At 44.1% G+C, this 12,298-nt stretch overlaps 1 protein-coding gene across 3 annotated transcripts in view; it reads right to left on the reverse strand.

Annotated features, from left to right (window-relative positions):
- Positions 1 to 9,142, reverse strand: part of mthfsd (methenyltetrahydrofolate synthetase domain containing) — a 54,841-nt gene extending 45,699 nt beyond the window's left edge. The window contains exon 1 of one of the 3 annotated variants that reach the window (XM_078210223.1): positions 8,813 to 9,142. In XM_078210223.1, the coding sequence (XP_078066349.1) occupies positions 8,813 to 8,840 (28 nt within the window). In that variant the 5' untranslated portion in view covers positions 8,841 to 9,142. The remainder of the gene's footprint in view (positions 1 to 8,812) is intronic. The other 2 variants (XM_078210222.1, XM_078210224.1) reach the window with 2 other exon arrangements.
- Between the last annotated feature and the right edge of the window lie 3,156 nt (positions 9,143 to 12,298).

Genomic DNA, 12,298 nt, shown 5'->3' on the forward strand with positions numbered 1-12,298 from the left:
CACTAAAGCACGATTTAAACTCAGTCAAATTATATCTATAAATTGCACACTTCTATCGTCATTGTAACCCTTAGGAAGAAGGTACAAACCTATTTAGGCACCAGTGGCTTATTCAAGAAAACATCTGGATAAACCATGAATAAGGTATAAAAGCAATGATTGGTGAGCTTAATTTGTATAAATTACTCATCTCCCACATAGGGCCCAATTTTACCATAAATTCGCGCCTGTTTTCGGGCGCAAAATCGCAATAAAGGGCCCTATTTTACCATTTGGAGTCTAAGGGCCGGATCCGGGCGTAATGCAGGTCCGTGCCCGGAATCCTCTTTGCAGCGTGCCCATACGCTTTTTGCCGGCTCCAGTCCGATTTGGGAAACTATTTCAAAATATATATCCCCCCATCCATATTTTGAAATATTTTCCCAAATTTTTGACTGTCAGGTTTTTAGTTCCTGCGATTATAATTTTGACATTATCTTCCAAAGGGGATTCCTCTAATTCTGTACAATGTTCAGATGAAAACAAGATTTAGTAATCTCCTTGAATCTTATTTCCAACCAAGTTCCACCACGGGGACAATTCTTCCAAGTTCACCACAGGACTCTGAACATTTGAGCATCGACAATCCAGTTACAGATCACAAATGTATTATACAGGTCACTAATTACTCACTAGGACACTGTAGTTTAATTACCTTTCCTATAGATAATTAGGCAGCACAAAGAAGATGCAACATTATTTGCAGGATTTGCACGATTCTCCCAAGTCCATCCTCCCCCCCTCTCTGCTGTTTTTTCTTTCGCGCCCGGGCGCGCTGCTTCGGATTTTTTTCGAACTGCGCATGCGCAGTTCAGAGCTCTGATCGGTCCGGCAGCGCTAAGCCCCACCAACAGCGCGAATCGGACTGGAGCCGGCAAAAAGCGTATGGCGCGCTGCAAAGTGGATTCCAGGCTCAGATCTATTTGACGCCCAGATTCGGCACTTAGACTCAAAATGGTAAAATCAGGCCCATAGACTCAGAGGTTAACAGCCTGGAAACAGGCCCGTCGCCCCAACTTGTCCATGCTGCCCAGTTTTTACCACTAAGCTATTCCCAATTGCCTACATTTGGCCCATGTCCCTCTAAATCCATCTTATGCATTTAACTGTATAAATGCTTTTCAAAAGACAAGATTGTACTCGCCTCTACAATTGACTCTGGCAGCTCGTTCCAGACACTCACCACCCCGTGTGTGAAAAAATTGCCCCTCTGGACTCTTTTGTATCTCTCCCCTCTCACCTTAAACCTATGCCCACTCGTTTTAGACTCCTCTACCTTTGGGAAAAAATGTTGACTACCTACCTTATCTGTGCCCTTCATTATTTTCTAGATCTCTATAAGATCACCCCTCAGCCTCCTATCTTCCTGGGAAGAAAGTACCAGTCTATCCAGCCTCTTCTTTTAACTCAAACCCTCAAGTCCTGGTAGCATCCGAGTAAATCGTTTCTGCACTCTTTCTAGTTTAATAATATCCTTTCTATAATAGGGTGACCAGATTATGTACTCTAGCATCTGACCAGCATCTGTACTCTCCCTGTTCTTTACACAGGTAGAGTACAGATGCAACCGGGAATATTGTTTGTTTTGAACTCTATATCAAAAGAATTTACAAGGTGTTCTGAATTAGCACCAGCATTATTGGCAGCTGTGGACAATGCTTTTCAGACTTAAGCTTGAGTGATATTATAACGTTTCAAAAATGTTGCCCAGATGTTGTGGAAAAACTATAAAGAAGGTCATAGTCCAAGACAGTTTTCTGGTCACATTTGTCAAACAGTCAATGAATCATACAGTATAGAAGGAGGCCATTCAGCCCATTTCACCTTTATCAACACTTTTAAAGAGCTACCTAACTCGTCCCAATCTCTTGTTCTTTACAACAATATCTTTGCATTTTTTTCCTTTTCAGTTATTTATCCAATTCTCTTTTGCAAGTCATGTTTGAATATGCTTCCACCGTCCTTTCAGGTAGTGCATTGCATATCACATCATGGTTGGGTTTCTCCAACCGCGCCCATGGCTGGGATTCTCCAGTCCCGCTGCTGTGAATGGAGATTTGGCTGAGTGCTAAATTCTCCGTTCTCGCTGGCAGCAGTGGCGGAGCATGCAAGACGGGAGATTTACGGCCCAAGTCACTGAAATATAAAATCTTCCCATTTCTCCTTGGTTCTTTTGCCAGTTACCTTACATCTGAGTTCTCTTCCAGTGAATACTGTTTCTCCTTGTTTAACCTATCAAATGCCTCATAATTTTGAACACTTCTTTCTGTGTACAGTTCTGGTCATCCTATTATAGAAAGGATATTATTAAACTAGAGAGAGTGCAGAAAAGATTTACAAGGATGCTACTGGGACTTGATGATTTGAATTATAAGGAGAGGCTGGATAGACTGGGACTTTTTGCTCTGGAGCGTAGAAGGCTTAGGGGTGATCTTATTGAGGTCTATAAAATAATGAGGGGCATAGGTCAGCTAAATAGTCAATATCTTTTCCCAAAGATAGGGGAATTTAAAAACTAGTGGGCATAGGTTTAAGGTGAGAGAGGAGAGATACAAAAGTGTCCAAAGGGGCAATTTTTTCACACAGAGGGTGGCAAGTGTCTGGAACAAGACGCTTCAAGGGGAACACTTCAGCAGTCACGGGCATTCAGCCTCTGACTTCCAGTAAGTGTTCTCCAAGGCGGCCTTCACGTCACGACACGACAACGCAGAATCACTGAGCAGAAACTGGTAGCCAAGTTCCACACACGAGGACGGCCTCAACCAGGATCTTGGGTTCATATCACACTATCTGTAACCCTGGGCTGTAACACTGTTGCCTGGGCTTGCAAAATCTCACTAACTGTCCTGACTGGAGACAATACACACCTTTTTAATCTGCGCTTAACCCTTTCTCCACTCACATTGTCTGTACCTTTAAGACTTGATTACCTGTAAAGATTCGCATTCCAACCATTATCTTGTAAATTGAGTTTGTGTCTATATATGCCCTGCTTGCGAACACAACTCCTCACTCACCTGAAGAAGGAGCAACACTCCAAAAGCTTGTGCTACCAAATAAACCTGTTGGACTTTAACCTGGTGTTGTGAGACTTCTTACTCTGGAACAAGCTGCCAGATGTAGTAGTAGAGGCGGGTACAATTTTGTCTTTTAAAAAGAATTTAGACAGTTACATGGGTAAGTTGGGTATAGAAGGATATGGGCCAAATGACTTAGAGGAGGGGGCTGAAGGGTGGATCAGTAAATTTGCTGATGACACCAAGATTGGTGGAGTAGTAGGAGGTGGAGGGCTGTTGTAGGCTGCAAAGAGACATAGATAGGATGCAAAGCTGGGCTGAAAAATGGCAAATGGAGTTTAACCCTGAGAAATGTGAGGTGATTCATTTTGGTAGGACTAATTTAAATGTGGATTATAGGGTCAAAGGTAGGGTTCTGAAGACTGTGGAGGAACAGAGAGATCTTGGGGTCCATATCCACAGATCTCTAAAGGTTGCCACTCAAGTGGATAGAGCTGTGAAGAAGGCCTATAGTGTGTTAGCTTTTATTAACAGGGGGTTGGAGTTTAAGAGCCATGGGGTTATGCTGCAACTGTACAGGACCTTGGTGAGACCACATTTGGAATATTGTGTGCAGTTCTGGTCACCTCACTATAAGAAGGATGTGGAAGCGCTGGAAAGAGTGCAGAGAAGATTTACCAGGATGCTGCCTGGTTTGGAGGGTAGGTCTTATGAGGAAAGGTTGAGGGAGCTAGGGCTGTTCTCTCTAGAGTGGAGGAGGCTGAGGGGAGACTTAATAGAGGTTTATAAAATGCTGAAGGGGATAGATAGAGTGAACGTTCAAAGACTATTTCCTCGGGTGGATGGAGCTATTACAAGGGGGCATAACTATAGGGTTCGTGGTGGGAGATATAGAAACGATATCAGAGGTAGGTTATTTACGCAGAGAGTGGTTGGGGTGTGGAATGGACTGCCTGCAGTGATAGTGGAGTCAGACACTTTAGGAACATTTAAGCGGTTATTGGATAGGCACATGGAGCACACCAGGATGATAGGGAGTGGGATAGCTTGATCTTGGTTTCAGATAAAGCTCGGCACAACATCGTGGGCCGAAGGGCCTGTTCTGTGCTGTACTGTTCTATGTTCTATGTTCTAAATGCGGGCAATTGGGACTAGCTCAGGGGTTTAAAAAAAGGGTAGCATGGACAAGCTGGACAGAAGGGCCTGTTTCCATGCTGTAAACCTCTACGACTCTATTTATGACTCGAAATTTATCCTTAATCTTCTCTGCACTATGAATGATCCAAGCTTCTCCGTACATAACTGAAGTCCCATATCCCTCATGGTACAATTCTAGTTAACCTCTTTTTCTGCATTTTCCCTTTAGTATTAGTATTCCCTTTAGGATGGACAATTGCAAAATTTTAAAACCCTCCAAAGATATAACCTACAGTGCTGGACTTTATATAAAAGCAGCGTTGATTTTCTACTAGTTTGCATTAGTTTTATTAATGCAATCTGGATGAAATTGGCCAAAAGAGTGCAAAACGTCACATGGAATGCTAAACCTCAGTTCCATCAAGCATAAACTGAGCCTCCATGATCTTTATCCCTGTTTTAAAAACCATTTTGCCTGAAGCATCACCACCCACAAAACTGGATAAGCCTCCAGATTGAAGTAATGAGGAGAGCAAGTTGTCTCCAAATATGCCAGTGCCTAAGAATATAAGAAATTTGAACAGGAGTAGACCATACAGCCTTGTGAACCTGCTCCACCATTCAATACAATCCTGGGCGATCTTCCACCTTAGCTCCACTTCCCTGACCACTCCCCATATCCTCTGATGCCATGCGAGAACAAAAGTCTGTCTATCTCAGCCTTAAATACACTCAAATGATAAAACATTCACAACCCTGCAGTTGGGTGGACAACTGCAAAATTTTAAAACCCTCCGAGTGAAGGAATTTGTCGTCTTCTCAGTCCTTAATGATCCACCGCTTTCCTTGAGGCTGTGTCCCCCGATGTTCTAGATTCTCCAGCGAGGGGAAACAACTTCTCAGTGTCTACCCTGTCAAGCCCGTTCAAGGTTTTCCACGATTCAATGAAATCACCTCTCACTCATCTGAACTACAGAGAGTGAAGGCCCAATTTACTCAACCTCTCATCATACAACAGCCGTCACTTCCCAGGAACCAATCTCATGAACATTTGGGGGGACTGACCCCAAGTCGAGTATATCCTTTCTTTAATATGAAGATCAGAACTGAGTACAGTTCTCCAGATGTACTCTCACTAAAGCACCATACAATTCTAGCAAGACTTCAGTACTCCAATCCCCTTGCAATAAAGGCCAAGGCATAGAACTAAAGTTTGAAGTTTATTTATTAGTGTCACAAGTAGGCTTACATTTACACTGCAATGAAGTCACTGTGAACATGCCCTGGTCGCCACATTCCAGCACCTGTTCGGGTACACTGAGGGAGAATTTAGCATGGCCTATGCACCCAACCAGCATATCTTTCAGACTGTGGGAGGGAAACCGGAGCATGCGGAGGAAACCCACATAGACATGGGGAGAACGTCCAGACTCTGCACAGACAGTGACCCAAGCAGGGAGTTGAACCCGGGTCCCTGAGGCCGTGAAGCAGCAGTGCTAACCACTGTGCTGCCGTGACTGGGGGTCACTGTCTAAAAGTAAGGGGTTGCTCATTTAAGACAGAGATGAGGAGAACTTTTGTCTCTCAGGGGGTTCTGAGTCTCTGGAACTCTCTTCCTCAAAAGGCAGCAGAAGCAGAATCTTTGAATATTTTTAAGGCAGAGCTACATAGATTCTTGATTAACACGAGGGTGAAAGGGTATCGAAGATAGGCAGGAACGTGGGGTTGAGATTGCAATCAGATCAGCCATGATCTTATTGAATGGTGGGGCAGGCTCAAGGGGCCAAGTGGCCTACTCCTGTTTCTAATTCTTATGTTTGTATGTAATATGCTATTTTCCTTCCTCATTGCTTGCATCTGCATGCCAACTTACATGTTTCTTGCATGAGTACACCCAAGTCTCTCTGAACAACATTTACAAGGTGCAATACTCCGCTTTTCTACTGTTACTTTTAAAATAACCAACCTCACATTTCACCATATCACACTCCATCTGAAAATCTTGTGGCCAAATTGAGTTTATACAGACACAAGGTATGTTTTAGAAGTTTTTAAATATTAAAAATAATATTGCATCTCAAATAAATTGATTAGTGTGTATTAATGAAACTAGTAAATGTTTCCACATTGTTTATTTTCTTTTAGTTGTTTTAAGTGGTCAAAATCATACTCACAAGAGGTCACAGCATCACAGAATCCCTACAGCACAGAGGGAGGCCATTCAGCCCATCGAGTCTGCACCGACCCAATCCCATCCAGACCCTATTCCCGCAATCGCACATATTTATCCTGCTAATTCCCTGACACTAATGGTCAATTTAGCATGGCCAATCCACCTAACCTGCACATCTTTGGAGTGTGGGAGGAAACCCCACGCAGACACGGGGAGTAACGTGCAAATTCCACACAGACCCGAGGCCGGAATTGAACCTGGGTCCCTGGCGCTGTGAGGCAGCAGTGCCACCGTCCTCCGCATCCTAATTAAAAATAACACATTTTGCGATGATCCATTTTCAGCTGTATGAATAACACTACACCATGTCACTACTATTAAACGAATGAGTCTTTTTAAATGTGAAAAGATTCAGTTACATTTTATATTGCTGTGTTATTTCGCTGGTCATGTGATTATGCAAATACACTTCAGTGGAAACCTGAACTGTAACTCAATCAGCAAAAGGTCAAGTGCAATTTGCAGTCATTTTCCCCAATTCGGTCTAAAGCTAAAACTAACCCCAACACTGTTCCTAAAACTAACCCCAACACTGTTCCTAACTACAAATGTCACAATTCAAATGCAATGATCAAGAACTTGCATTTATATAGCACTTGCAAATGTTGTAAAATTATCCCAGATTGCTTCTTAGGATGCAAGACAACATTTTACACTTTTAAGAAGTGGATAAATTAAACTTGATTCCGGCCTTGGCTCACTGTCTGTGTGGAGTTTGCATGTTCTGTCCGTGTCTGTGTGGGTTTCCTCTGGGTGTTCCAGTTTCCTCCCATACTCTAAAAATGTGCAGTTTAGGTGGATTGGCCACGCTAAATTGCTTCTTAGTGTCCAAAGATGTGTAGGTTAGGTGAATTAGCCATGGTAAATGCACGGGGTTATGGGGAAAGGGTGGAGGAGAGGGCATGGGTGGGATACTCGTTTGGAGAGTCGATGCAGACTTGTTGGCCAGATGGCCTCTTTCTGCACTGTCAGCATTCTATACTTCTATGGAAGCAAGAGATGGAGTGCTTTAGGAAGGGGACTCCAATTCTTGAAACCAAAACTGTTGAAGGCACAGCCACCAATGGTGGAGCGATAAAAACCAGCGGCTGGATTTAATGAGGTGATTGGAGCCTCACTAGCTCGCTGGAGAGCCGGTGGGCACCCCATGTCATGTCCTTTGGGCACTTAACAGCCCAGTGGGGGGGGGGGCCTTAGCTGGAATCAAGTACCCCAGAAGTCCCACCTGCCGAGAGCTGCCAGGTAATCCGAGTTTGCCAGTTCTGATGAACAGCCATGATATCAGGGCAGACAGTGGCTGCTTCCAGTTTGACACCCACCTGAGGCCCAGTGTGGTCACTGAGTCCAGGACACCTGTGAATGATGGTGGATTTGAGGTTCAGCAGCAATGGCACAAGGGGTGACTCTCAGTGTCACTCCTCCTGCCTCCCCAAACCTTTGCATTGACAGGTCCCTTCGGCACTGAGTGATTTTGAATGAGGGAGTCCACAAAAACAACCCCACCCAGATTTAGAAGGGTCATCCAGACTCAAAATGTTAGGTCTGTTCTATCTCCACAGATGCTGTCTGACCTGCTGAGATTTTTCAGCATTTTCTGTTTTTGTTTCAGATTCCCTTCCATTAAGTTGATCTTTCTCTACACCCTAGCTATGACTGTAACACTACATTCTCTGCACTCTCTCGTTTCCTTCTCTATGAATGGTATGTTTTGTCTGTATAGTGAGCAAGAAACAATACTTTTCATTGTATGTTAATACATGTGACAATAATAAATCAAATCAAAATGCATCCACAGTATTTCACTTTTACCCACTCAGATTTACTTGTATTGCTCCTTGCAGGGTGAACCCCATGCACCACCATCCATGTCCGACCTAACGCTGGGTTAATAGCTTTGAGGACAGGATGGGGCCATTAACTGGGCATCAATTAACAAAGTGATGCTGTTTTGAGTCCCGAAACGTCAGCTCTTTTCTCTCCTTACAGATGCTGCCAGACCTGCTGAGATTTTCCAGCATTTTCTCTTTTGGTTTCAGATTCCAGCATCCCCAGTAATTTGCCTTTATCAATTGCCCACGTTAAGGCCTCATTGGCAGCAGAGTGGGTGGCCCTCCACAGGCTTTCCTGCCAAGCGCCAATCAGGATGGAAGCAGGAAGAAGGCGGAGTGGCAATCGCCTACCCTGTCACCAAACCTGCCACGGTGGGGGGAGGGCATTAAATTCCTGCCGAGGGGATGAGCAAGGGGCCAGGATTTGCAGAGATCGGGGGAAAATTGCGGGGGTTGCAAAAAGCATATCACATTTCAAACAGGAAAGAAAAGCTGTAAAATACGATGACAAACTGCATAAGCTTAAAACTTTGCTGGAACATAAATAAAGACCATACCAGGCTTTAACTTGATTGCAGGCTCCATGTTTTTATAAAGGGCATCTGCCAATGAGAATAATGAGGTGCCTTTAAACTGGGATGGTACCCGCTGGAGGTTGTTTCCCAGTGAAGTTACCCGAAATGTACAAAGTAGCCAAGAAGGAATGGAATGCGGGCAATGTAGCAATTGCAGATTCCCCGCTGACACGTGTCTCCGCTGCCGCTATGGCGCAGCGCAGAGACTGCAGGCAGAAGCAGCAGCTTCCGCACTTCATACAAGGCAAGAGAAGCCGCAACTGCGAATCGCTTCACATTGCTGCCTGCCTGTACACACAAATCCACACGCACACAATTCAGCAATCCCTCTGCCGCCTCTGGGCTTTCTCCATGACGCAGATATCACAAACTTATCAATCACCCACGTTTCAGCCCCAGTCTTATTCCACACAAAGTTGGTCTTCGAAAACAAACTTTGGCAAATGTGGGGAGATGGTGGGGTAGTGGTAATGTCACCTGATTGTGTAATCCACAGACCCAGGTTAATGCTCTGGGGATATGGGTTCAATCAAATCCTACTAGAGCAGATGATGGAATTTAAATTTAATCAATCATTCTGGAATTTAATTAATCATTCTGGAATTGAAAGCTGGAATCCATAAATATTTTAGCTTCTCAGGGAGGGGGTGTTTAGCAGTAACTAGGGGAATTTCACAGTAACTCCATTGCAATGTTAATGTAAGCCATATTTGTGACTAATAAATAAACTTTACTTTAATTATGAAGACTATAAGATCATATGACTTAGAAGTAGGCCATTGAGTCCACTCCATGATCAATTGTCTAAAGACCCATCTGGTTCACTAATGTCCTTAAGGAAAGGAAATCTGCCATCCTTATCCGGTCTGGCTGACATGTGACCCCAGACCCACAACAATGGAGTTGACGTCACTGCCTTCTGAAATAGCAGAACAAACAGGACAATCAGGGAGGGGCAACAAATGCTGGCCTTTTGCCAGCAATGCCCACATCCAATGAAATATTGTTTTTAAAATGTAGGATGATTGTTTTAAACATTATAAAGAGAAATTTGACATTCCATAATTATTTTAGTTTCTCAGCACCAGTGTTTAGCAGTAATTATGAAGAGTGTATGACCATCGGAGCAGAAGTAGGCCATTCAGCCCTTAAAGTTGGGGCGGCACGGTGGCACACTGGTTAGCACTGCTGCTTCACAGAGCCAGGGACCTGGGTTCAATTCCAGCCTCGGGTCAAGGTCTGTGTGGAGTTTGCACATTCTCCCTGTGTCTGCATGGGTTTCCTCCCACACTCCAAAGATGTGCGGGTTAGGTGGACTGGCTATGCTAAATTGACCCTAGGGTCAGGGGATTAGCAGGGTAAATAGGTGGGGTTACGGGAGTAGGGCCTGGGTGGGATTGTGGTTGGTGCAAACTCAATGGGCCAAATGGCCTCCTTCTGCACTGTAGGGATTCTATGATTCTATTCTAAGATATCTGATCTGCCATTCAATAAGATCATGACTGATCTGATATAATCCTCAGCTCCACTTTCTTGTCTTATCCCCCAAACCCTTGATTCCCTTACTGATTAAAAAGAAAATTGGGGCTAATCAGCGAGCCCCATGGTGGCTCAGGTAGGTAGCTAGCAGGTGGAGGGAAATGTGGGGGCTGGTTGTTAGGAGTTGGGGAGGTAGCTGGAGACTCCCATGGGGGTTGGGAGGATAGTCAAGACACAGAGATGGGGTAGTTGTGGTGGGGAGAGGATATTGGGGGACTCCCCTGGGTGGTAGTTACCCAGGAGTTGGAAATGGTTTTAAGAGATTGGGAACCATCCGAAGACAGTGATTTCAATCGGAAAGCTTCCTGGGTAATCGTGGTACAATCATTTTGTGGGCACCTCTGGGGGTGGAGAGGGTATTCCCGCCCTCCCCCCCAAGGAATGGGAGTTATGGGCCTTTAACAGATGAAGAGTGGAAGTTCTTATCAGATCAGAGAGACATCAGCAGATTTCCACTTTATTCTCGAGAGTTAACTGTCAGTAAGATGGTGAATGCTGACAGTCACACTATCTTTCAGCGATATTCGTGTCCTGATCTAACACCATGAACTGTCCTTCCCAGTCAAACAGCCAAAGTAAAAGCAAAAATACTGCAGAAGCTAGAAATCCAAAATAAAACAAAAAGTGCTGGAAAAACATCAGCAGGTCTGGCAGCATCTGAGGAGAGAGAACAGAGTTAAAGGTTTGAGTCAATTCTTGGGAGTGGAGCTTTTTTATCTGTAATGACTTCAATCAGGCCATTGAGGTTGGCCTATTGGAGTATGAAGTCTCTAATTAACAATCCAATTGGTGGGCCAATCAGGGAGTCCTTACCCTGTACTTAACTGGGAGTGTCAGTTCCTCCGGACTCTCTGTAGATAGACTGCTAAGTGCTAGCACTCATGTGTACTGCTATTAGACTTGTAACTAGAGGGATTTTGGTGAAGGGACTTCTGCCTCTGCAGACTTATTACATTATCTACCTCCAGTTTTTTTTAATGAATTTTTTTTTATTGTTAAAAGAAATGCAACATTTTAAATGTCCCTTTGATTGTGTTTCTCTTGGTTTTTCACAACAGTGTCCAGGTGATAAATCTCTAATTCTTGGAAACTTGAGAACAATGGTGGAGAGTTGACGACCCCATGAGACATAGTATTAACATCCAAATGTAAGAAGCATTTATCATGTTTTATTGGCTCAAGTAAAAACATTGGCACAAAAGTACAATCTTCAACAGGAGGAGGTTTAGAAATTTGCCAGTGTTGTGTACCTAGTTTGAAACAAAACTCCATCAGATTCATCAGCATATGGCTCAATTTTAAGGTCATAAGACCATAAGACATTGGAGCAGAATTAGGCCACTCAGCCCATCGAGTCTTCTCTGCCTTTCGATCGTGGCTAATATTTTTCTCATCCCCATTCTCCTGCCTTTTCCCCATAACCCCTGATCTCCTTATTAATCAAGAACCTATCTATCTCTGTCTTAGAGACACTCAATGACCTGGCCTCCACAGCCTTCTAAGGCAAAGAGTTCCACAGATACACCACTCTCTGGCTGAAGAAATTCCTCCTCATCTCTGTTTTAAAGGATCGTCCCTTTAGCCTAAGGTTGTGCCCTTTGGTTCTAGTTTTTCCTACTAGTGGAAACATCCTCTCCATGTCCGCTCTATCCAGGCCTCACAGTATCCTGTAAGTTTCAATAAGATCCCCCCTCATCCTTCTGAACTCCAACAAGTACAGACCCAGAGTCCTCAACTGTTCCTCATATGACAAGCTGTTCATTCCAGAGATCATTCTTTTGAACCTCCTCTGGACCCTTCCCAAGGCCAGAACATCCTTCCTTAGATATGGAGCCCAAAACTGCTCACAATGCTCCAAATGGGGTCTGACCAGAGCCTCAGAAGTACATCCCTGCTCTTGTATTCTAGCCCTCTCGATATGAATGCTAA

Source organism: Mustelus asterias, chromosome 4 (genome assembly GCF_964213995.1).
Source record: "Mustelus asterias chromosome 4, sMusAst1.hap1.1, whole genome shotgun sequence".
In the NCBI taxonomy this organism is placed as follows: Eukaryota; Metazoa; Chordata; class Chondrichthyes; order Carcharhiniformes; family Triakidae; genus Mustelus; species Mustelus asterias.